Genomic DNA, 22,763 nt, shown 5'->3' on the forward strand with positions numbered 1-22,763 from the left:
GGAGTGGGAGTGGACGGGGGACGGGCGGGCGTTGTCGAGGACCACCAAGGCCAGCTAGGCTAGCGGGAACAAGAACGACATTACCAAGGGTTCGTTACATCATCACGAGAGCTTGCAGTGATGCTATGCTGCGGGTTGGGATCGGGCTGCAGGGGTGATTGGTGATTGATGGGAGACTTGAGACTGGCTGCAGGAAATCCGACCTGAGTTGAGTGGCCGCAGATGACAGACGAGATAGCTCATATCGGATTCTCTCCAGCCATGCCCCACAGTCTTGCTCGAATAGTGCTATATTTCCAGGGACCCTTCCGCGGATATGAGTACGTACGGTTAGGGATCAGTATGTTCAGGCCGGCTCGCCACCGTGTGTTTCCGCACGGCGGAAGCAAAATCCGCGTCAATGCAGAAACAGCGATAGTACCAGCTGAACTATTCTACGCTCTGTCCAACGGAGACCCAAGCCCATAGATCGAGCCAGGGAGAACGCTAGCTGCGGCTAGAAGTGCCGAGAAAATTTGCCCTCTGATATCATCGATCACGATCGGGATCCTTCGTCCATGGTTTGTGGCCGGCTGTTTCCGCCGACGTTGTGCTGGTACAGCAGGCTGCTACAAACACGCCACGATAAGGCGCGGACATTCACAGTGTTCGTGGGCTCCCTTTTGCCCCCGATTCACGCCGATCCGTGCCCTGTCAGGCTGGGGCCTGTCAGTCAGTATAGGCCGAAGCATCTACTCCACCGCGGCGCATCAGATAAAACCGAGTGGAGCCGAAAAGAAGCAAGCAAGCCCAGCAGGCCCAGCGAACCCCGATCGATTCGTGCGCCATCACAGCAGAAGGGCGTAGCAGCCGGCATGGCCCTGGCCCTGTATCAGCTACGTGGCCTTGTCCCCGCGGCGACGAAGAGAAAAAAACGCCCATCTCCGGCAGCCAGCGACTGCAGCAAGCCTCTGCAGCAAGCCTGTCATGCCCTCAAGCCATAGCCATAACCATAACCCCACATCTTGTGAGGGTTTGCAGGTGCCGCCGCCTCAAAACGGCCAAGCGGAATGGGTTCGGGCGGCCGCGGATATGATATCCGGCCGTCTTGAGCAATGGCGTCGCAGTGGAGCACAAGCTTGTGTTCACCCACTCCCCTGCGTGCCCCGGGCTGCAGAACGATCCGCGCAAAAGTCCAGGTCCGTCCTGTTCCCTGGACTTCAACGTCGTTCCATTGGACTGCGAACCCGAGTGAGGGATGCTAGCGGGAGAAGCAGCACGGTGAAAAACGCTGTTGCCCCCTAGACGAGCACCTAGCCCGCGCCCGCCCCCCCCAAATCCCAGCGACGGCGCTGGCGCTGTCGCTGTCTACTACTGCCTGCACGGTGGTTGCCGCGGCCCTCGCGTCGGATTAGTACTTGCTGCTGTTCTGACTGGTTAGGACTGTGTTTCAATGGGGATGGCGGAGAGCTTACCCGGTTGGGGGTCGCGACGAGGTCTTCGCTCAAAGGGATTCACACAACCAGGCATAGGACGAGTCCGATTGACGTGATGAGGCCAGACGAGATGGAAAGAGAGACGCGAAGACTGCTTCGTCGTGGTGAAGGAGATCACCCACTGGCCATGCCATGCCCCGCCAGGATCTAGGCCGTATCATTCCGCCTAGCTCCATTCGATATGCAGCACTCCCGACACGGCTGCCGACCACGCTCTGCAGTGTACTGACTGCACACTTGCACCCGCCGATACACCTGTAGCAGGACATACACAACGGCTGGACCAGGCTTCAATTCCAGGCACCTGGTTCCTGGACACGGCCCGGACTAAGGGACTCAGTGCCCGGTTGTGACGGGCCAAGGCCATGCCGACCGGGCAGATGTGGCTCTGCTGGCTTGCTTTGGCGCCTGCACGCACCGTCGCACAAGCTGCCGTCGCACAAGGCGGGGTGTGTTGATGTGGAGGAGGGTCAAGGGGTTAGGGATGGGGATTGACCGTGTAAAGCAACGACGGGGGTAGTTTGGTAGGCTGCCGTTGCGAAGTGGTAGAAGGGAAGAAGACGAGATGCGTGGAAGATCTACCCCGGGGGGGACTGATGGTGGTATCCGACAAGGGGGACTTAGAGCGGACACCATGCAGCTAGGAAACAACCGTAAGACTGTAGATGTAGATATAAGGGAACCGAAAGGGTACTAAAACTGAAAATGAAAAATGAAAAATGAAAACTCATGGCCCGTCCATGCCACAGCGTGACCTGCAGGATTTGAGCAAGCCTAATCTAAACCCAAAGAGCCCATTCATTCCACAATCGTTCCACCCCATGCATTGCATTTCATTGGGCTGTCCAGGCACACATACTCGTACTCCTGCTCCTGCTCATGCTCATGCTCATGCTCATGATAACTCTGCGAGGATATCTACTATCTATACCAAAACGCATTAACGCACCCGAAACAAGCCAAGCCGCACCAAACCCTCGAGTTCGTTCGACTGCCTCTCGTGCCGCCGGAGGTTTACTCAAGGCGTGCAGCGGCCCGTGAAACGCGGGTAGAGCGAGCAGTCGCGCACGGTGTACCGGGCGCACAGCCAGGCCAGGAAGCGCTCCAGGCCGAGACCGTAGCCGCCGTGCGGAGAGGTACCGTACCTGGGAGGGAAGGGTTTAGTATAAGAGCAACGCTCCCGACGGGCACGGAGCCTCACGGGGTTGGGGCGGGGGATAGAACTCACTTGCGCTGATCAGTGTACCAGTAGTACGGCTTCGGATCCATGCCCTCGTGCTTATACGCACTCATCAGCTCATCCCAATCATCCATACGCATGCTGCCGCCGACAATCTCGCCCACGCCCGGCATGAGCACATCAACGCTCTCCGTGACCCGGCGATCCGACTCATCCTTCTTCATGTAGAACGCCTTGATCTCGGCGGGGAAGTGCGTCAGGAAGATGGGCTGGTTGATGATATCCGTCATCTTGCGCTCGGCCGCCTCGGCGATGTCGTCGCCGAAGGAATGCGGCTGGCCCTCCTCGTTGGGAATGTCGTGCTCACGCAGCCAGTCGATGGCATCGGAGTACTTCATGCGCTTGAACGGGCGCGCCGGCGGCTTGAAGTCCGGGTTCAGCGTGGCGATATAGCGCGACGCCTCCGGGTCCTCCAGCAGCAGGTCGATGACGCGGCAGATGGTGGCTTCCAGGTGGTCCAGCAGGTCGGTGAAGGTGATGAAGTCCAGCTCGGCCTCGATGTGCGTGTACTCGGACAGATGGCGGCGGGTCAGCGACTTCTCGGCGCGGAACGACGGGCACACGCAGTACACGTCGCCCAGGGAGGGGAGACAGGTCTCCAGGTACAGCTGGGAGGACTGGGTGAGGTAGGCGTTCTCGCCGTAGTAGTCGAAGCCGAACAGGGTGCTGCCGCCCTCGACCTGAGTCTGCACCATGGCGGGGGGCGTCACCTCCAGCATGCGGGTTTCCTCAAAGGTCTTGCGGAAGGCGCGCAGCGTGGCGGCGCGCACCTTCATCACGGACGAGGAGGTCTCGCCGCGCAGCACCAGGTGCCGGTTGTCGTAGAGGGTCTGCGGGTCGGCGTCCGGCGCCACGCGCGTGGTGATGGCCTCCTTGTCGCCGGCCGCGCGGCCGATGATCGTGAAGAAGTCGGCGTGCAGCTCGCGGTTGTGGGGGGCATGCTGCTTCGGCGGGACGGCGCGCATCTCGCCGTGGATGGCGATGGAGGTCTCCAGCGTCAGCGTCATGATATCGTACGTCTTGACCAGGTCGCCGGTCAGGATGCACTGGAGGTAGCCGTAGCCGTCGGAGAGGGTCAGGAAGACGTAGTCTTTCTGCGCGCGCATGCGGTGCACGCGGCCCAGCACGCGGACGCGGGTGCCCGGGACGTCGGACTCGGTCGTGCGCAGCTGGACGACGGCTGGGTCGGTGACGTCCAGGCGGATGCGGACGGGCTTGGGCAGCGAGGCGTCCTCGGTGATGACCACCTTCTTCGCCTCCTCCAGCACCTTGTGCCGCTTGTCCGCCTCGGCCTTCTCGCGGATGGCCAGCTCCTGCTCCTTGGCGGCCTTCTTCTTGCGCTGCTCCCACAGGTTGGTCGCCTTCTTCATCGCCGACTTGGTCGCCGGCTTCCACTCCAGCTTGGCGGCAGGGTCGACATCCTCGCCGGCTGCGTCTGTCTGCGACTTGCGCGTGAGGTACTGAATGCCCGCAGTGGTAGGGGCGTGCTGCACGAAGGCATGGATAAGGGTCTTGTAGGGAGCGGCCTCGGTGCCGGCGGCGGAGGCGTCGTCATGCCCGACGTCCTCGTCGATGTAGATAGATGGCGCCATAGTTGGGACTTGTGTGGGAAAAGGAGGGCTGCAAGAACAACGGTCCAATTACGCCCGTGTTCGTCTTTGGGGAGGGTGGGGTGGCTTGGGAAGTGGGAGGGTTGGTGTCTGCGGGTACACATGAAATTGTTAGCAGGGCTGTCTCACCCACTTGTGAGTCATCTAAGATTGCAGGGAGGGGGGGGGGGGCTTTCGGGCATGGTAGATAGCAGTTCTGCAGAGGTGCCGCGGTGTCTCCCAGGGGTATACATACTCAACCGGGATTGTCAGGGCTCTTCTCAGTCCTCAATTGGCAATTGCACAGCGCCCGAGGGGAAGAATCGCACAGTCCGAAGGTGGAGGGGTAAATTTCCGTTGATAGCGGGCTTTCCCCACGGGTGCCTGAGGCCTCCCAGGCACCCGCCACGGGACCGAGTGTCGAGTTTTCCTCCAGCGTGGCGAGCACCTCGGGAGGTATGATTTGATCGCATCGGACAGGGAGGCAAAGCAGCATCAGTCGTCGAAGATCATTGCCGTCTGATCCTCGACCGGTTACGGGGGACGGCGACCACCCAACTTCCATTCCCCAGATGGCCAGTACGGGAGGAGACACAAACACCTTCCATCCTTCATTTTCCGGGGGAGAAGGGAACAAACAGGATCCGCGAACCGCAACGGTCAGACGGTCACGGGACGGGGGGATATACGTAGAAGGCGAGAGGAGAGAGTACGCACTCCTCCAGGATGGCCAGTATGAACGTTATGAACCGAACGTCGAGCCGGAGAGGGTCTTCATGAAGGTTCGAGGATGTACCCAGCCTTGTTCACGTACCTTAATTCAGAGCCCCAAGTCGTCTTAGTGCCCGGCCTGCAGGCATGCCAGGGGCAACTCCGGGGTTTTGGTGATTGGCGGGGCGTGATCCAGTTGGTCCTCCAGTTGGTCCTCCAGTTGGTCCTCCAGTTTGATCCAGTTTGATCCAGTTTGATTCACTGCGAGTCTGTTTACATTTTTGGCTTAACTCGTTCCGGGCCTGTCAAAAAGGTTCCTGAGGAGGTAGGATGTTGTAGGTTGTTGATAGTTCCTGATGTCTCCGCGTAGCGCATAGTGCCGGTTCCTGCTGATCCTCGTGGTCTTCTCCCCCTTTCCATCCTGTCGCGGTTTGCTGGAAGAATCAGTCGTTCCCGTTCGCCCTCTTCGTCTTGCCTCTGCTCTCCCCCTTTTATCAACCTCCCACCGCTTCCCTTCATACCTTGCCTGGATTCACGTCCTTGCCTTTCATTCTTTCTTTGACTTCCATCCACTCGTTTGACCTCTTTTTTTTTCTCTTCTCTTCTCTTCGAATCCTCGTCACTCACTTACCCTCTCTGACTGTAATCCTCCCTCTTCGTTTTCCCCTCCTCTCTCCCCCCCCTTTTCTCCATCAGCCTTGTACCTTTTGGGATACCTACCCACTTATCCCTTTCCAGCTAATAACTGGTCTTCGCGATAGTCTTTTTTTCTTCCGGCTCCGCACTGGTCTTTCTTTCCCCTGGTTCGTCTTCGTGCATGGCGCCTCCCCGTATATTCGTGATCAGGGACATTTGAAGCCAAACAAAAAGTTGAGCAGGTGAGTCTCCTGATCTTCTTCCTCCTCCCAACGTCTCTCCCTATTCTTCTTCTGCTTTCCGCCCCAACTCTCCCCCGTCCCTCCTCCCATATGGATGAACATTTGAATTGACAGTTGGCGCTTCGCTTCCAGACACGTCTCCAGTTAGACCTTGCTTCCGCTTTCCTTTCCGGTCGCCGGCCTTACCTTCTTCTTTTTTTTCGTCCCCTTCTTGGGTGCGTTTTTTTGAGGCAATTATCAACGGGTTCACGGAGACTTGGTCCCCTGAATGGTGTGCTGAGTATCTGTCTTCCTTCAACTCGCCTCGCCTGTCGGTGTATCTTTGGAAAACGTTCTCTGGGTTGCAAACCAGGGGCAACTTGCACGTCGAGACTTTCACCTCGCCATGCAAACCTCGGATGCATCGAGCATTTCGAACAGCGCGCGTTTGATCCACCCTTCTAAATACAACATCCACGGCGATACCGGTTTCTCCCACGGCGCCTACCACTCCAACCACCCCAACCAGGGCTTTTCGAATCGCAACAATCGTCGCGCCAATATCCCCGCTATAAATACCGCCGCGGCCGGTCAGTCCGCCGACATGGCCTCCGGAGCCGGATTCGATATGAACTTCACCCCCTCCTCCCCTCGCAGCTGCTGGTGGGCAGCCCCTTCCAGCCAGGTACCCCGTCGGCCTTTGCCTCGCCGCAGTTTGCCAACTTTGGCGGCTTCCCGCAAGCCAATGCCAACGGACACGTGCAGAACCACCAAAACCATCATCTCGGGAGTCCGACCCAAGGAATGCAGAACCATGGTCTGTATCTGTCGACCGACGGCTTGGGCGCCCAGTTGATGGGCGGCCCCCAGTCCCCCATCAACGGTTTCAACCACACCACCCTCGGCAATGCCGCCCTGGGCAGCCCGGCAGCCTCGATCGCGCCGGGCATCCTGTCCAGCACGAGTCGCACAGTGTACTTGGGAAACATCCCCGCTGAAACAAGCGCGGAGGAAATCCTGAACCACGTACGCAGCGGCCAGATCGAGTCGGTCCGTCTGCTCCCCGATAAGAACTGCGCCTTCATCTCGTTCCTGGACAGCAGCTCCGCCACTCACTTCCACTCGGATGCCATCTTGAAGAAGCTGGCCATCAAGGGCAATGACATCAAGGTCGGCTGGGGCAAGCCGTCTCAGGTCCCGACCTCGGTGGCGCTCGCGGTGCAGCAGTCGGGCGCATCGCGCAACGTGTACCTGGGCAACTTGCCGGAAGAGACCACGGAGGACAACCTGCGGGAGGAGCTGGGAAAGTTTGGCCCCATCGACACCGTGAAGATTGTCAAGGAGAAGGCGATTGGATTTGTGCACTTCCTCTCCATCAGTAACGCGATGAAGGCAGTCACCCAGCTTCCCCAGGAGCCGCAATGGCAGGCGCCCAAGCGCGTTTTCTACGGCAAGGACCGCTGCGCGTACGTCTCCAAAACCCAGCAGCAGAATGCGGCGCAGTTCTTGGGCATCGCTCCCGGTTACGCCCACGTGCTGAACTCGGCGGACCGCGACTTGATCTCGAATGCGCTGGCACAGCAGTCGGTGGCCGCGGCCGCCGTGGCCACGACCGCTGGCGGGGTCAACAACCTGGGCAACCGGACCATCTATCTGGGAAACATTCACCCGGAAACTACCATTGAGGAGATTTGCAATGTGGTGCGCGGTGGTCTGTTGCACCACATCCGTTATATCCCCGACAAGCACATCTGCTTCGTCACTTTCATCGATCCCACCTCCGCAGCTTCTTTCTATGCTTTGAGCAACCTGCAGGGCCTAATGATCCACAACCGCCGCTTGAAGATCGGCTGGGGCAAGCACTCAGGCCCTCTCCCACCGGCCATCGCACTGGCCGTGAGTGGCGGTGCCTCCCGTAATGTCTACGTAGGTAATTTGGATGAAGCTTGGGCCGAGGAGCGCTTGCGACAGGACTTTTCGGAATACGGCGAGATTGAGCTGGTGAACACGTTGCGCGAGAAGAGCTGCGCCTTTGTGAACTTCACCAACATCGCCAATGCCATCAAGGCTATCGAGGGCATGCGCAACCGCGAGGAATACCGCCGGTTCAAGATCAACTTTGGCAAGGACCGGTGCGGTAACCCCCCGCGCCAGGCCGGAAACCAGGGCAACTCCCAGCAGAATCGCAACGGCGGGGGTATCGACGGCCCCCAGTCGTCCTCCCCTGCGCTGAACGGATTCCAGCAGAACCTGAGCCAGTCAGGCTCTCAGTCCAGCCCGACGCGCCCAGCCCTCTCGCCCGCCCCCGGCTCTACGGGCTCCCAGAACGGCCAGCAGCAGCGTCACCCCCTGCAGAATGTGTCCTCTCCTTCCGGTATCCTCAATGTGGGTTCGAATAACCCACTGACCATGTACCTGAACCAGATCTCCGCCCAGCAAGCCCAGGACCAGGAGAACCGTCTGACCGACCCCATGGCCCTGGCCGGCCTCCACGCCCAGCAGTCTCAGGCCCCGCCCCAGCAGTCCCTCTACAATGGCACCAGCAATGGCGACCTGTCCAACGGCTCTCGGGACGCCCCGCTGCACCAGCACCAGCACCAACACCAACACCAGCACGCGCACCACTCCTCGGGCACCGGCTATCTCAGCGTCGCCGGCTCGGGTCCCGGTCACCACGCCACCGCCAGCACCAGCAGCCTGAGCGTGCCCCGCGCGCAGCACTCCCGCGCCGTCAGCTTGCCCTCCTTCTCACAGGAGCCCTTCGGCCCCGTCTCCGGCCAGTCGGGCCACATCCGATCCGGCGCCGCACACCAGCCCCAGGCGAGCTTCTCGAGCTTCTCGGGCCTCGGCGGTTTGAATCATTCTGGCTTTGGGCTGGCCATTCAAAATGAAAACTCCCTACCCGGCTGGGCGGAGGAGGAGATTGGGGCGAAATAAATCCATTTCCCTGCCCAGCTGACTTCATCCCATGTCCCCTCATCCATCTCATCCATTTAACTCTCGCATTGGAGATGCATAATTCAACTCATTGCCTCTTGGTGCATTTAATGGCATTTGCTCCTTACTCCTCCTTCATTCCCCTCCCTTCTTTTTTTTTCCTCTTTCTTTCTTGTTTACACATAGTTCTTTTTTGTGATTGTGATGCCATTTTTACTACTTTTTTTTTTTTACTACCTACTTTTGAATTTGTTTCTTTCCTGTATTGGTCTTAATATTTTTTTCTTCTCTTTTATCTCTTTATTTTTTTACTCTGGATCTTTGCCATTCAATTTCGCCCCGTTTCTCTTTTCTCTTTTACTTTGTCTGATTGTTGGCTTTGCTGGGATTGGTCTGGCTTGGTTTGGTATGGTTCTCTCCGCTGCTACACTATCAGCCAGCCATCTCCCGCCCATGATCTCGCTACTGCCGTTTAATTGCCCTTGTCTTATCACTTTTGTATTGCTAGCTGGCTATGAGCTTTTTGTTCCCTTTCTTTCTGTCTTTGTTTCCTCAATTGGGTCTGCTTCAGCCGAGGCAATCAACGCTGGACTGGACCGCGTATTCAGCACCTTCCTTTCTCCATTTTTCTTCTTCTTTTTTTTTTCTTTCTATTGATGTGTTCCTGATTCCGATCTTGCTTTCCTTTTTTTATTTGTTTTATGCCGTGTGGCTATATGCATCGGGCGGTACGATCCTGTGAAAATACCCCAGTCTCAGTCTTGCTCGCGCGGCCGCGCGAGGTTGTTGGGTTTCTACTTTTGTGGTAGCTTGGTTGTTGGGCCGGCGCGGCTTGCTGCTGCTGCTGTTGCCGATGTGTAATTAGTGGGATGGGGATCCCGGGAGAATGATATGAGTCGATGATTTGGTTTCTGCATAGAGTGTTGTAGAGCATAGTCGTGATGGGCCTGTAGAGAAAAACTCCTAGCGCTGGCTTGACTTAGGTAGAAATAGGTCAGGCGGATAGCCTTGGTCAATAGCTAGGTAATGGAGCGGGTGTTCGTCTAGGTACAGACCCTACGGCGTTATGCTTGAGTATATATTGAGTGGCAGGAAGGCTACAGAATGCTGCCATGACCCCGGCCGTCATACAAATAACCTTCCATTGTCCAACATCCAAAACATGCATATATGTGCAGCATTGTTATGTTTCCAACAGTATAGGAAACAGCGATTTGCAGGCTCTGATTAGTTGTCTCATCGCTCAGCGGATCATCACTAATCTCGTACAGTGGATGGTTCTGCCCCAGATACCACGTGACGTACTAAACCCAATCACGCCTAGCACCACAAGGCTTCCCATCAGTCCCTCCACGGCCGGATATTCATCCCTCCATCTCAGTCCCATCCAGCCCAGTCTCAATCGCCAGGCGCATTGAAAATGACCCTCCCGCCAGAGCAAATTAACATCAAGCGCCGCCGTGAGGAAGAGCCCGTGGAAACACTTTGTACGTGCCCCTTGTGCTTTTAAAACCTTGCTCTTTTCCTTTTTCTACCCCCACGATCTAGACCCCGCCAACACATTCCTACCAGAAAGTATCTGGTGTTCCATGTGTCGGGTTAGCCCGTATATTCCCTGATTACGCACTTTTCTTCTATAATTCATACATGACATCCATTGATCTTCCTTTTTCTGCATTTCATCACCCATTAGGGTCACCTGACTTGCTCAGTCTCTCATGTTCTCCCGCTGACCCGTCCCAGATATCCAATCCGCGCTGCACCAGACCAAGCGTCGTTTCACGGACTATGTCTTTCAGCGCGTCACGATCAGTAGCAAGGACGGTGATGACTCCCAGTCCCCTCCAGGAAATCCGGCTGCCCAGCGCCTCCTGCGCAGCCCGCGGTCCGTGAGCAGCTTGCATGTTCCCAACCGCCGCGCGGCACAGGCGATCTCAGCCAGCGGCGTGCCACTGGTTCGTGCTACGTCTCCAGGTGCAGAGATCCGCGAAGCGCAGCGCATGGCCGCTGAGCGAAAAGACGCCGAGGAGCAGCGCCAGCGAGCGCTCCAGCCACAGCGCGGTATGGGGCAGCCCGCTCCTGTCACGGGTCTCACTTTAGGAGAGCAAAACCCTCCGTCTGTGATATCCTTGTCGACTCCCGTGCAGTCCGTGCGCCGCTTCCAGATTTCAAGATCTAACAGTTCGAGCCTGGGCTCCCCCCGCAGCGCCGGCGGCATCCAGAAGCGTCGCGCGGATGGCGCAGTCCCGGGTGTGGCCGTTCTCGTCGAACAGCTGCGGCGCCAGCCACACTCGCGGCAGGCCTCGATGGTGGCGGATCTGGTGGGGGTACGACCCGAGGAATTGCCCACGACCCCCGTCAAACCCAGGAAACGGCCTGTCGTGAACCAGGCCGAGAAGCGGTGGCGCGAGGAGCGAAAGAGCGCTATCTCCGCTGCGAAGCAGCATCTTGCCGAGACACTGGAGAAGTCTGCACAGGCGAAGGAGAGTACGTGGGATGAGGAAACGGATCGTCTCGCGAAGGAATTCGAGCAGGTTGCGCTCGAGCTGGAGCAGGAGCAGAATATGGATGTGGATGACCATGACCATGGCACGGACTTCACCCAGACCGCGCAGCAGCAGCAGTACAAGCACATACCCGTGGCCCCGCCTAAGCCGATGAAATACCAGCCCCGTCCGCCGAAACAGCCCCGTGCTGTGCCGCAGCAACCAGCGCCAGAGACGGAGGTGGAGGATGTCGCCCATGTCGGCACTACTGCAGCACCGGCCGAGGAAGATGACGATGACTACGTCTATGACGTGTATATTCGTCGCCCCCTGGCGGAGAGCGACATGCTCAGGAACCCGCTGGCTGAGCTGGAGTCCGAGCAACAGATGAAGCAGCTGGAGGCAGCGAGCCGCGGCATTGGTGTAATCGTCATTACTGCCGAGGACGAGGAGTATTGGGAGCATTTCGTGGAGGATGATGAGCAGGCGTGGGATAGCGAGGATGCGGACTCGAATGGTGAGTACAAGAAGGACAGATCCAGCAAACTGCAAAATGCAAAATGGACCGCTTTACTAACTTCCCCACAGCTGAAGACAACCCTGCCAACGACTACCCGGACGAGGAAGCCTCTTCATCGGACGAGGACGATGACCCGAGCAACCGTCGGCAGCGCGGTGCATACGATGATTGGGACTCTGATATGGACGGCTACGGCAGTGAGTACGGCGACCGGTACAGGTCCGGCTATGGATATTCCCACCGGTACGGTGGGAATAGGGACTCAGACGAGGATAGCGGCTGATTCGGCATGCAATCTTGGCGTTATATCTTGGTGAATTGCAGGAGGGACGACAATACGTGCGAGCAGCGATTGAACCGACCTTAAGGTGTCTCCTGGGTGGCTGGCTGGCTTTATGATAGATCTTTTCCATTTCCATATCTCGGGAAACATTGTCGTATGGGTTTAATATTGCATTAGAGGAGCTTTGCCACAGACTTATTAAATGCTTCTGTGGACCGATCGTTTACATGGCTATCATACTATTTTGAATTTACTAAAGATTACTACTCTCATGTTCACGTAACCACATCCACTACCCTGTCACATCACCCGGCAAGATCAGGAGATCGAGACCCACCTCATTAGCTTGTGATTAAGACAACCGGCCACGAGGCGTTATATCCAGCAAAGCCTTGCACCGTGATGCTAATATATCTGAAATCCGCTTTTACCTCCTGGGTACGTGCCCTTGGTAGGGTAGGGAATCAATTATCGCACTATCGGAAAGGTCCATTTTTGCTGCCTAAAAAAGCAGAGCAGCGGCTGCCGAGTCGGTTAACGCTAAAGTACTATATAACCCGAAGGGCATCAGCACTAAATCTTTTACGCTTCGAGGGTTCCTCAATACAACTTCGGCGATTTCCCCACTATAGAAGAGGTAGGCGTTAGACAGACTCTCGAGAGATGTGGACATCAGTCGAAGGGAAGAAGCACGGCATTGGTTGGGACAAAGAGGTCTGCTGCACGTCGAATGTTCTACCCATGGTTATTATGACCCGATCGTTCCCCAGAAGTTCACTTGCCGTATATGACCGAGGGGTGAGGAGGTGAGCCCTTAGTCTCTAGTGGGAAGGTATCATTAAAGAAAGCCATCCTCCTGTGAAAAGTCGAAGAGAGGAACTAGAGCCACACGTTAGGCTCAAACATCATTCTCCCCTGCCGCGGGCAGATAGACATACCGTTCATAATCGAGTCAAGATATGAGACAGGGGATATATCCACAGAATTGAACATGTCCAGGTAGCCCTCCGGTCTGCCACAAAGATTTAGCATATCCCTATAAAATGTAGAACATGCGACTTACCCAGTTCCCGGCAGCGATGCAGCATTTGCACCCATTGCCGCCAGATTCTCATTCTCGACTGGTCTTCTCTCTCCTTCTCGATCTAATGCACTCCTCAGAGTAACCAAAGCTCGGATGTGCCGAGCCGATAGCCATTGGCTGTCACTATCAGACAAGGAGGTCCCATCGTCGCTGGTCTTCGAATCGGAAGAAGTAAAGACATCAATCACGCGCTGCTGTAGACTGCGGCATTCAGCATCATTGCGCGTCTCTTCCCAGATACAAAGGAGCAATGTGGAGCTGAGAACAGTGTGCACCATTGACCAGCTTCGCAACGGGACGACGCTGAGGGCTTGAAAATCCAGAAATGCCTTCGATGCGTCGATCAAGCCTCCTTTTGCACGTGCTCGAAGGATTTCACCTTGTGGATGAAGAATTTGTGGAGATGATTGCTTCATGGCTGGACGGCAGATGACGGAGACACAAAATGAGTTATGCATCCTCAGTGCTAAATGCTCCAGGTTCTGCTGCAGGGTGGTGCAGTTTGCGCGGGATTGAAGATAGAGCAGGCCACGCTGGGAAATGCTGTCTAGTCTTTGCAGATAGTCGAGTGCCTGCTCGACCTCCCCGATTCCCACGCTTTCTGCTCGCATAATGTCGAGGCCAAGTCGACATATCAGGTGCATGGTGTTCGCGTATGATAAGTCCTGTTGCTCAAAAATTGGCTTCTCAAGGGGCCAACCTGACACTGTTACGATGGGTGGGCGGTCGTAGCATAAGCAGAGGAGACTATCCTGCCAAGCGATTGTCGACCTGGGCCGTGTGTTAGGCACACAAGAAAATCCAACGCGGAGAATACAACTCGTCGGAACTAACCTACCAGAGGGCCCGTGCCTTGGTTTGCAAATTCTCAGGCCAGTGTGCCATGCTTCGTTGGGTATGTAACCCCATCGTTTGGGCGAGCCGAACTGTCGTGCCCAGCAATGCCCAGGCAGCATCTGATTGACCCATATTCTGCAGAGTATTCCCCAGGATAAGAAGTGACTGAATTATATCCAGCGAGGGCCGGAAAAGGAAGTTGCACAGACGGAGAGCGTGAAAGGACCGGCGCGCTATAGCGGCATTAGCAACAAGCTCCTTAAAACATATATTCAACCATACCAAAGTCCGTGGTAAGCTCCAGCCGGCGAGGATATTCCACATCAGAGTAGTGTGCCCCTGCTGCCAAGGTGGCTAACAAAAGACCGATGTGACCAATAGACTTATCCGTTGCCCAGCGCTCGGTGATTTTGTCGGGGGTCTTCAGCTCCCCTGCAGCATGGGCATTCAAATACGTGCATAGATCGGATTCAAATCGATCCATATCAGCTAAGATCGGGTTGAAAGGGTACGCTGTGACCTGGTAATAATGGAAGAACCTAATAGAGTTAGCCGCGTGTGAAATCCGCCCGGCCGGTCGTGACATACTTCAAGATCTCAGCCCTCTGCGGCAACACACTAAGCAATGATTTCCATCGCTCCCGCGGCGTCTTCGAGTCCATGAACGGATAGCTATTGAACGTATTCTGCAGCCCCAGAACCGAACCAACTTCCCGAGCCAGCGAATCATTAGCATCCGATGCTCGCAGCCGCAAGATCGACACGACCGAGTTGTCCCCAGAATACACATAATTTTTGGAACCATCTTCGGGCCGTAAAAGCGATTCGGCACGGACTCCTACCACAGCGCGCGGCGAAGCCGAAGCCGGCCGAGCGGGTGGTATTCCTGCGCGAAGCCGATCTGCGCGCTGCGTGTGCCGACGGATCATAAGTGCAGATCTGCGGATGTTTTCGTTTTTGACAAGTTCGGCATGGCTGAGACCCGTCGCATTTGACTTTGCGCTTCTTGCAGGGGTAACAGGCGCGCGATTCGCGCTCGCGGCTTTTCAGACGCAGGACCCTGTCTGCTTCGTCTTGGCTCACGGCGCTGGCGCTCATGCTGCCGAGGGCTCCGAAATGGAAATGGCGGAGGTGTTCGGACTCAAGCTTGTTTGCCAACAATTAGTGGCTTTTGATGTCAAACGGCGAGGAATATATCGATAAATGCATCCTAGTTGGCTATTCAAGCATTTATGGAGCAGAGTGTCGATAAGTGAGGGAAGTCGAACGATCGTGCTGTACCAAAACCGATCTGATAGGGATGGTGAGGCGCGTGGCGGTAAGACGCACGGACCAACCGTTGCGCAATCAGAGCCACCGGTATGGGCGCAGTATTTAGTGAAGTATTATTCAAAATAGCTGGGGGTCGTGGTACAGATCGGTTTGAAATCTGGGGAGATAGTCTCTATGCAGGTGGTTGGGTGTTTGTCGGGGTAAATAGTACATCTCCAGACCAACATTGCAGGTCCGACTAGGTACGCATTTGGTAGCATGTATTTACTCATAACTCTATACTGCGAAACTAGGCGCGAATGGCTCATCAAATCCGTTGTCATTCATTTGATAGTACCCTAGCACATGAGTTCCTGTGGTACATCTACAGCTGATACATGCTAAAATCCATGGCCCTTCGGGGCTCCTTGGTGAATCATAATGCATGCGATGAGAACTCCCTGCATTCAAAGAATACTGCCTACCTGACTAGGTTATACCTATAATAAGGGAATGGACCTAGTGATCAACAAAAAGAGAGATTTCGATGCCTTGTTCTATCTATGCTTATATATTGTCGCATCAAAATCTTACTATACAGAATCTACTCCGCCCGGAATCCCATCTTTGTCCAATTCTCCAAAACCTTCCTCTTAACCTCCTCCGGATATGAGTTTTCAAAATCAGCTGCCTGCCAATCCCTTCCAGTTGTATACTCCGTCGGCATCAGCGCATCCGACACAACCTTGCCACCCTTCGTCGGCGACCCATTGCCATGCGACATATACGGGATCAGCGGGAACCCGCGCACGTCCTGGAAGAAAGTCTCGTCGAGGTTGGGCCGGCACCGCGTCGAGAAGGCCCACATCACGTCCTTGCCGTTATACACGTCAATATCATCGCCTGCCAGGACCAGGCGGTGGATGGTGTACCCGGCCTTGTGGTTGAAGACGACGTCGCCGACGCGCTTGCGGAATTCAGCGGGGGTGGTTTTCATTTCGCGCAGGCGGGCAGTGTCGATGCGGAGCGCGACCCAGGTTACTTGGGACTCGAAGGGGGCAAAGGCGTCGGTGACGGGAAGGCCGTTTTCCTGGCAGACTTTGCGGATTTGGGCTGCGGCAAGGGAGCCGATCATGGTGTGCTGGGGATGTGATATTAGACGGGGGAAACGGATTGTGATATTGATATCGCTGAGAGGGAAGAGCCTTACTGTTTCATCGGTCAAGCGGCCGCAAGAGGACATGGGCATGATGGGGTCGTTGCGGTAGGTGATTCGGTTGACCTTATACTTTGGCCACAGGTGGGTGTCGGCAGGAAAGACGTAGCCGTGCATCTCGCCAAACGGACCTTCCGGGCCCGTCTCGCTGATCGATAGGGTACCCTCCATGACGATCTCGGAGTTGGCGGGCACATAGAGATTGTTGGTGTCGCACTTGACCAGCTCGAGGGCACAGCCAGTCATGGCACCCACATAATCAGCCTCGGTGACACCGTCCGGAATAGGCATGCTGGATGCCATGATGGCAGCAGGGGGAACGCCGAAGGCCAGCGCCCAGGGGACGTCTTTTCCTTCCTTCTTCCACATTTGGTGGATCTGCCAGAGGTGCTGCGGCTCAATGACCAGGCCGGTTAAGTGCTTCTCATCAGAGACCATGGCGCGGGCAATGGACCAGTTGGTCCACGACCCATCAGGAGACTGTACGATGTGCATCCCGTAGGTCTGGATGTACTTGCCACCATCCGCCTGGTGAATCAGGGGGGCAGGAAGCTTGGTTAGATCAATCTGGCTTTCCTCCAGGACATTCTCCTTACACGGGCCAGTGGTCACAATCTGGGGCGGAATCGGGGGCATCTCGCTAGCGGACAGCATCTTGTCCAGGATGTCCTTCATCGAGGCGGTTGGTGGCAGGGCCAGATGGCGAGCAAGGCGGCCATAGCGATCCTTGGGGGACTTCCTTAGAGATGCTGGCGCACCGAGGATACGGAAAAGGCCATTCTGTGTGCCGATGACATTGTTGAAGAGAGGCGCCTTGTCATCGGTCTCACAGACCAGCCGGGTAATGGCAGCAGCCTCGAGGTTGGGGTCAACCGGGGTGTCGATCTCGATGAGATCATTGTCGGCCTTGAGGGCGTCCACAAAGGCCCGGAAACAAAGGTGAGGCTCGTTGTTGGTCATTGAGGATGAGTTTGTAGGTTGCAGTTTTGTTATTAAGTATAACAGATGTTGTGTTGTAGTATAACTTCAATGTCGGCCAGGCGAATGGATCACTAGGTGACAGCAACGACGCACGGTTTTAAATACTCCTACAACCAGTCTGCACGGCAAAATCAGATCGGTCGCAAGCCCGATATTGGGACCAGAACCAGGCCGATTGACCATTGGCGAGATTCGGGATGCCGCAAAACTGGGACTGTGGCTTCTCCGAGGTCCCGAGACCCGAGACTCCGAAGTGCGCCGGACTCCTTTGACAGAGGTTTCATGCCTCAGGAAATACAAGGCACCAACGCAAGACCTCGGCATCGGATCTCGGAGGCTGCACAGTGACAACGAGGCAGGACGGAACAATTGCCGACCGTTGGGGTGGGTGATGTACGATGAACCATTCGATGCCACTCGGAAGCAGTGTCGGTACATCGCTCAGCTGTGGGGTAGTTAAGTAAGGGAAATAAATAGAGAGGCGGATCCCCTCAAATGATACATAGATTTTCATCCACCATGCCCTAGCGGCCAGGCACCCTAGATGTTCGGAAGACCAAGCCGATCGCGCGGTGTAGCTACTATCAATACACCGTGGTCGAGAACGCGTTTGATATGGTGATCCCGGGCACGTCGGAGGATGTGCTGTATGGCCGGATGGCGGAATACTCCAGAACAGTGATCGAATGGCGTGGAGAATGTCAACTTCAAGCCTGCAGGGTTCATTTGCCACGATGAGACTAGAATATTCGTGGGAAGAGGGGCGTTCCTTGGGCGATGTTCTCCGAAGCCAGCCTAAGGACCCTGATTGACATCTGACACCATGGAAACGGGGTTGGCGAGTAGCGTAAACTGTGTATAGTTTGGACTTCGTATACATCGTGCGACACATAGACCGCATATTTCCGCCGCCATTCCTCCGCCACTCAAGTTCTGATTCCCTATCAGCGACGGGGCCGCAAATAGGATTTAGCATTGGAAACCTTAGCAACCCTGCATGCTGGGACTTCCATGAGGCCCCCATTCGTCGGCCAGTCTGGCTTTGCTGCGAGGCTGGGCCAGTCGCAGCGCTGCCCGCTTCGTTTATCAAGAAACTTCTCACCCGCAGATTGCACATCAGCAAAGCCAAGACGTGATGTTGCAGTGTAACCGACCAGCCAAGCGGATAGGCCACGCCAAGGGGGCCGCCAAGGGCAGGGATATCAAACCATATCAACTCTCGGACCGCCAAGCCCTGTGACCGCCATTGGACAAGGCCGGGCTTGGCAGCACCTTAGCTTCTACGGAGATTCGACCAGAACAATGAGCGGCCTGTGAGGGAGAAGGGCGAGCCTATCAGGCCGCCTGAGGTTCCAAGATGGCGCTATCTCGCATGCTTCTGCTGGCTGGCCGAGCGCCCCAGCAGGGGAATGGCAACTTAGACATCCAAGACATACACGGAGGCAGGATAGCTCAAGGCTAGCCATGGCACAGATCTCGTCGCGCCGTCGATGCCAACTTCTGGCCCGGCTATCGACGGTCCTTCTGCGGTTCTGAATCGGGCATTCCCGTTTCTAGTCAATGCGCCGGCGCGATCCTGAGATATCAGAGGCACGAGGAAAAGCAAGACGCAGTCTGCCGGCGTGGCGGAAAGCGACCTTCCTGAACAGGAAGCCCCTAAGTGCATGGCCCTCGCGAGGGAAGTCGCGGCAATGAACCCATAAAACCACCCGCCCGCCTTCTCTCTCCGTCGATCATTTCTGTTCCGTCGCCCAGCTTCTGCCCACTATGAATGCGTCCGACCCCGTCGACGTTGCCGAGGTAGCTAAGGCCAAGGCGCTCCAGCACGATGTCTCCGTGAGCGAAAAGCGCCAGGATCCCAGTCAGGACTTGACGATTGAGCCTGTTCCGCCCGGAGAGATCAACCCGACGGCCCATGGTGCTGATGGCGAGGACGAGGCACTCCAGAAGGTGTATCCAAACGAGGACGACTTGCGCAACCTGCGCCGCATCGCCGGCCATGTTCCCTGGACCACCTACACCGTCGCATTTGTAGAGCTGTGCGAGCGGTTCTCGTACTATGGAACCACAGCAGTCTGTAAGTAGGAGAGAACAATTACATGTAACACCAATGCTGACCACTCCTCCCAGTCGTCAATTTCATCCAGCGTCCTCTTCCGGCGAACTCGCGCAGCGGTGCTCTCGCGGCTGGCGCCGATTTCAATAACGACGTGCCAGGAGCCCTGGGTATGGGGCAGCGCGCGTCGACTGGTCTGACATTGTGTGAGTGAGCGGTAGTTGACAGGGGTCAAGGATCTAGATGCTAACGAGGAGGCCCAGTCAATCAATTCTGGTCATACATAATGCCTCTGGCGGGTGCGTATGTGGCCGACCAGTACTGGGGTCGATTCCGTACGATCTTTGCCTCGATTGCGTGTGCTCTTGTGGGCCATGTGATTCTGATTGTGTCGGCGATCCCGAACGTGATTGCGAAGCCCGGAGGCTCGATCGCTTGCTTCACCATTGGTCTGGTCATTATGGGTGTGGGCACAGGTGGCTTCAAGTAAGTCTAAGTCTCAATCGACATGCCCCAAGTCTAAGGTGTGTTACAGATCCAATATCTCGCCCCTAATTGCGGAGCAATACCGCGACGAGTTGCCGTACATCAAAGTCATGCCGGATGGAGAGCGAGTGATTGTTGACCCTGCCGCAACAGTGGCTCGTATCTACCTGTACTTTTACCTGATGATCAATGTCGGCGCTTTGGTGGGACAGCTTGTCATGGTCTACGCCGAGCGATACGTCGGATTCTGGCTGTCGTTCCTTCTCCCCACGATCATGTTCTGCTGCTGCCCTACAGTGCTGTATCTTTGCCGGCACAAGTATCACATGGTCCAGCCCACAGGATCGGTTTACTCTCAGGCTTTCCGTCTGTGGTCATTAGCCATGAAGGGGCGCTGGTCTCTCAACCCTGTTCGATTGTAAGTCCAGTCAAGGGTCACCAAATCATGACAGAATACGCTAACCCCCCCATAGGTTCCAGAACACGGCCGCAGAGCATGAGTTCTGGGATCACGTCAAGCCCAGCACTCTGGGAGCCAACAAGCCCCAGTGGATGACCTTTGACGACGAGTGGGTGGAAGAGGTTCGCCGTGGACTCAAGGCCTGCAAGGTTTTCCTGTGGTACCCTCTCTATTGTAAGTCGAACTGGTTTTACCTGCGATATTCCCGCACATCGATTAATTGCCTCCAGGGCTGGCGTACAACCAGATGTTAAACAACCTCACATCCCAAGCTGCCACCATGCGTCTGGGAGGCGTGCCCAACGACGTCATCAACAACCTCAACCCCTTCGCCCTGATCATCTTCATCCCCATCTTCGACCGCCTCTTCTACCCCGGCCTCCGGCGAATGGGCTTCAACTTCACCCCTCTGAAGCGCATCACGGCCGGTTTCGCCGTCGCTGGCTCCGGCATGATCGTCGCGACCGTCACCCAGTACTACATCTACAAAATGGGGCCCTGCGGGAAGGAAGCGAACTACTGCCTCGAGGAGCTGGGTAAGCACACCGACATCTCCGTCTGGGTGCAAGCCCTCACCTACATCCTGGGTGGTATCTCCGAGATTCTGGCCTCGGTGACCTCCCTCGAGTACGCATATACCAAAGCGCCGCGCAACATGCGCTCGCTCGTGCAGGCCGTCGCGCTGTTCACGAACGCCATCTCCGCGGCGCTCGGGCAGGCTCTGGTCGGTCTCTCTGCGGATCCGCTGCTCGTGTGGAACTATGCTATCGTGGCGATCTTGGCGTTTGCGGGCTGCTTCGGCTTCTGGTTGACCAACTATAAGTTGGACCAGGAGGAGGATAAGCTCAATATGCTGCCCCATAGTAAGTTTGAGGGCCATGGGGCGAGGACGGACGAGGAGGGGAAATGAGTGAAGTGTTTATGAAGGGTGGTGTACCCCAGAGTTGTTCGTGGCGATGCGCGTAGCCTGCGTTAGAGGAGTCTTGGTTGTATCCAGCAGAAAGATGGCTTTCGTGTGTGTTGCCTATCGAGATCTTAATGTACACCAAATTCTTATTACTCTTGCTTTTCCTCCACTTCTGCGTCGTCTGCATCGTCTTCTGCGCCTTCTTCTGCGCCTTATTCTGCGCCTTCTTCTGCGCCTTCTTCTGCGTCTTCTTCTGCATCCTCTTCTGCATGTTCATCTTCGTCATACTCTTCATCTTCCCCGTCTTCCTCGCCTTCCTCAACTTGGGCCCCCTTCGGCTTTCCCGTTCGCCCATCCTCCTTCTGCTTCTTATTGGACCCTCCCGACTGCTTTGCAGTGCGTTTCGTCCCGGCACTCTTCTTCTCGTCTCCCTCACCAGCATCCGACTCCTCCTCATCTTCCTTCTTGTCCGAACTCCGAGTCTTTGGCCCGTCCCTTCGACCTCCCCCCTCCGCCGCAACATCCTTCTGAGCCTTCCGCCTCGCATCCTTTGCCTTCGCGGTATTCCCAACAAACTGCTTGCCCCCCTTCGATCCCTCTACCTTCTTCGCCTCGGTCTCCTCCTTCTGATCGGCGTCCATCTGCGCCCACGCCTGCTTCAGCAGATACCGCTTCCGCGTCCCGTCATCCCTCCGCGCCGTTCCCGATCCCTCTTTCGTCTGCCACTCCTCCTCCGTCCACTGCTGCAGATGCTTCTGCGATTCGTCCTTATTGTCCTTGTCCGTAGTGTAGTCGCCGCCGCGCTTCTTGTATTCCGAGGCCATCATTTGTGCCTGGAGTCGGTCAGTCCAGTCCGTTCTCGCGTACGAAGTATAAAGGCGCAAGTTCGAAAGAACCTGACGTACCTTGCGCGCCGACCATTGGCCCGGTTTACCGCCCTTGTCACCCTGGTGGATTTCCTCTTTGACCTGGTCGCGTAGTTCAGGGTCTGTGTATTTGTCCTTGGGCGCCATGATGAAGATTGCAGGCGTGGACGGGATTGATTTCGCGATAATTGGGTGGCCAGTGCTACCTGCTAAAGGAGAATATGTGTTCAAAATGGAATGCGGTACTGTCTAGTCCAGAGTGCTTGAACACGGAATATTTCTAGTAATTGCCATCTCCTTCACCTCGTTCAGGGCGCAATGGCGATGACATCTTCATTCTGTTCCCGAGTGACATCATCTCGCGGACTGCATCAAGCATGTCGGGGAAATCCCGTTTCGCCAATCGAATGCGGTCGTGCGGTCTGAGACAAGGCTGGATACAGGTTGTGAATTCTACATTTCTTGGTCGGAGGGATTGGAGGCTGGTCTGATCGGTGCGGTACGTGATTCTACTTAGCTAT

At 56.1% G+C, this 22,763-nt stretch overlaps 7 protein-coding genes across 7 annotated transcripts; 3 read left to right on the forward strand and 4 right to left on the reverse strand.

Moving 5' to 3' along the window:
* Positions 1-2,493: 2,493 nt before the first annotated feature.
* Positions 2,494-4,307, reverse strand: N7482_007749 (asparagine--tRNA ligase DED81; the record flags this gene model as incomplete). The annotated part of the gene is made up of 2 exons (XM_056689873.1): positions 2,494-2,620; positions 2,704-4,307. 2 exons carry the CDS (start codon positions 4,305-4,307, stop codon positions 2,494-2,496), a joined length of 1,731 nt encoding a protein of 576 aa, XP_056542302.1.
* A 1,971-nt stretch (positions 4,308-6,278) lies between these two features.
* N7482_007750 (putative differentiation regulator (Nrd1)) lies at positions 6,279-8,809 on the forward strand (the record flags this gene model as incomplete). The annotated part of the gene is made up of 2 exons (XM_056689874.1): positions 6,279-6,466; positions 6,544-8,809. The coding sequence occupies 2 exons, from the start codon at positions 6,279-6,281 to the stop codon at positions 8,807-8,809; spliced, it is 2,454 nt and encodes an 817-aa protein (XP_056542303.1).
* Positions 8,810-10,229: 1,420 nt separating this feature from the next.
* On the forward strand, positions 10,230-12,098 carry N7482_007751 (Iwr1 domain-containing protein; the record flags this gene model as incomplete). The annotated part of the gene is made up of 3 exons (XM_056689875.1): positions 10,230-10,296; positions 10,553-11,812; positions 11,884-12,098. 3 exons carry the CDS (start codon positions 10,230-10,232, stop codon positions 12,096-12,098), a joined length of 1,542 nt encoding a protein of 513 aa, XP_056542304.1.
* Positions 12,099-12,936: 838 nt separating this feature from the next.
* On the reverse strand, positions 12,937-14,948 carry N7482_007752 (fungal specific transcription factor domain-containing protein; the record flags this gene model as incomplete). The annotated part of the gene is made up of 6 exons (XM_056689876.1): positions 12,937-12,977; positions 13,037-13,110; positions 13,162-13,953; positions 14,021-14,252; positions 14,302-14,558; positions 14,608-14,948. The coding sequence occupies 6 exons, from the start codon at positions 14,946-14,948 to the stop codon at positions 12,937-12,939; spliced, it is 1,737 nt and encodes a 578-aa protein (XP_056542305.1).
* Positions 14,949-15,874: 926 nt separating this feature from the next.
* On the reverse strand, positions 15,875-17,446 carry N7482_007753 (UbiD family decarboxylase; the record flags this gene model as incomplete). Its single annotated transcript, XM_056689877.1, has 1 exon — positions 15,875-17,446. The coding sequence occupies one exon, from the start codon at positions 17,444-17,446 to the stop codon at positions 15,875-15,877; it is 1,572 nt and encodes a 523-aa protein (XP_056542306.1).
* Positions 17,447-19,234: 1,788 nt separating this feature from the next.
* On the forward strand, positions 19,235-21,379 carry N7482_007754 (uncharacterized protein; the record flags this gene model as incomplete). Its single annotated transcript, XM_056689878.1, has 6 exons — positions 19,235-19,544; positions 19,598-19,729; positions 19,787-20,009; positions 20,059-20,427; positions 20,483-20,643; positions 20,700-21,379. 6 exons carry the CDS (start codon positions 19,235-19,237, stop codon positions 21,377-21,379), a joined length of 1,875 nt encoding a protein of 624 aa, XP_056542307.1.
* A 209-nt stretch (positions 21,380-21,588) lies between these two features.
* Positions 21,589-22,389, reverse strand: N7482_007755 (uncharacterized protein; the record flags this gene model as incomplete). The annotated part of the gene is made up of 1 exon (XM_056689879.1): positions 21,589-22,389. One exon carries the CDS (start codon positions 22,387-22,389, stop codon positions 21,589-21,591), a length of 801 nt encoding a protein of 266 aa, XP_056542308.1.
* Between the last annotated feature and the right edge of the window lie 374 nt (positions 22,390-22,763).

Source organism: Penicillium canariense (assembly GCF_028826845.1).
Source record: "Penicillium canariense strain IBT 26290 chromosome Unknown utg000004l_segment0_segment0, whole genome shotgun sequence".
In the NCBI taxonomy this organism is placed as follows: domain Eukaryota; kingdom Fungi; phylum Ascomycota; class Eurotiomycetes; order Eurotiales; family Aspergillaceae; genus Penicillium; species Penicillium canariense.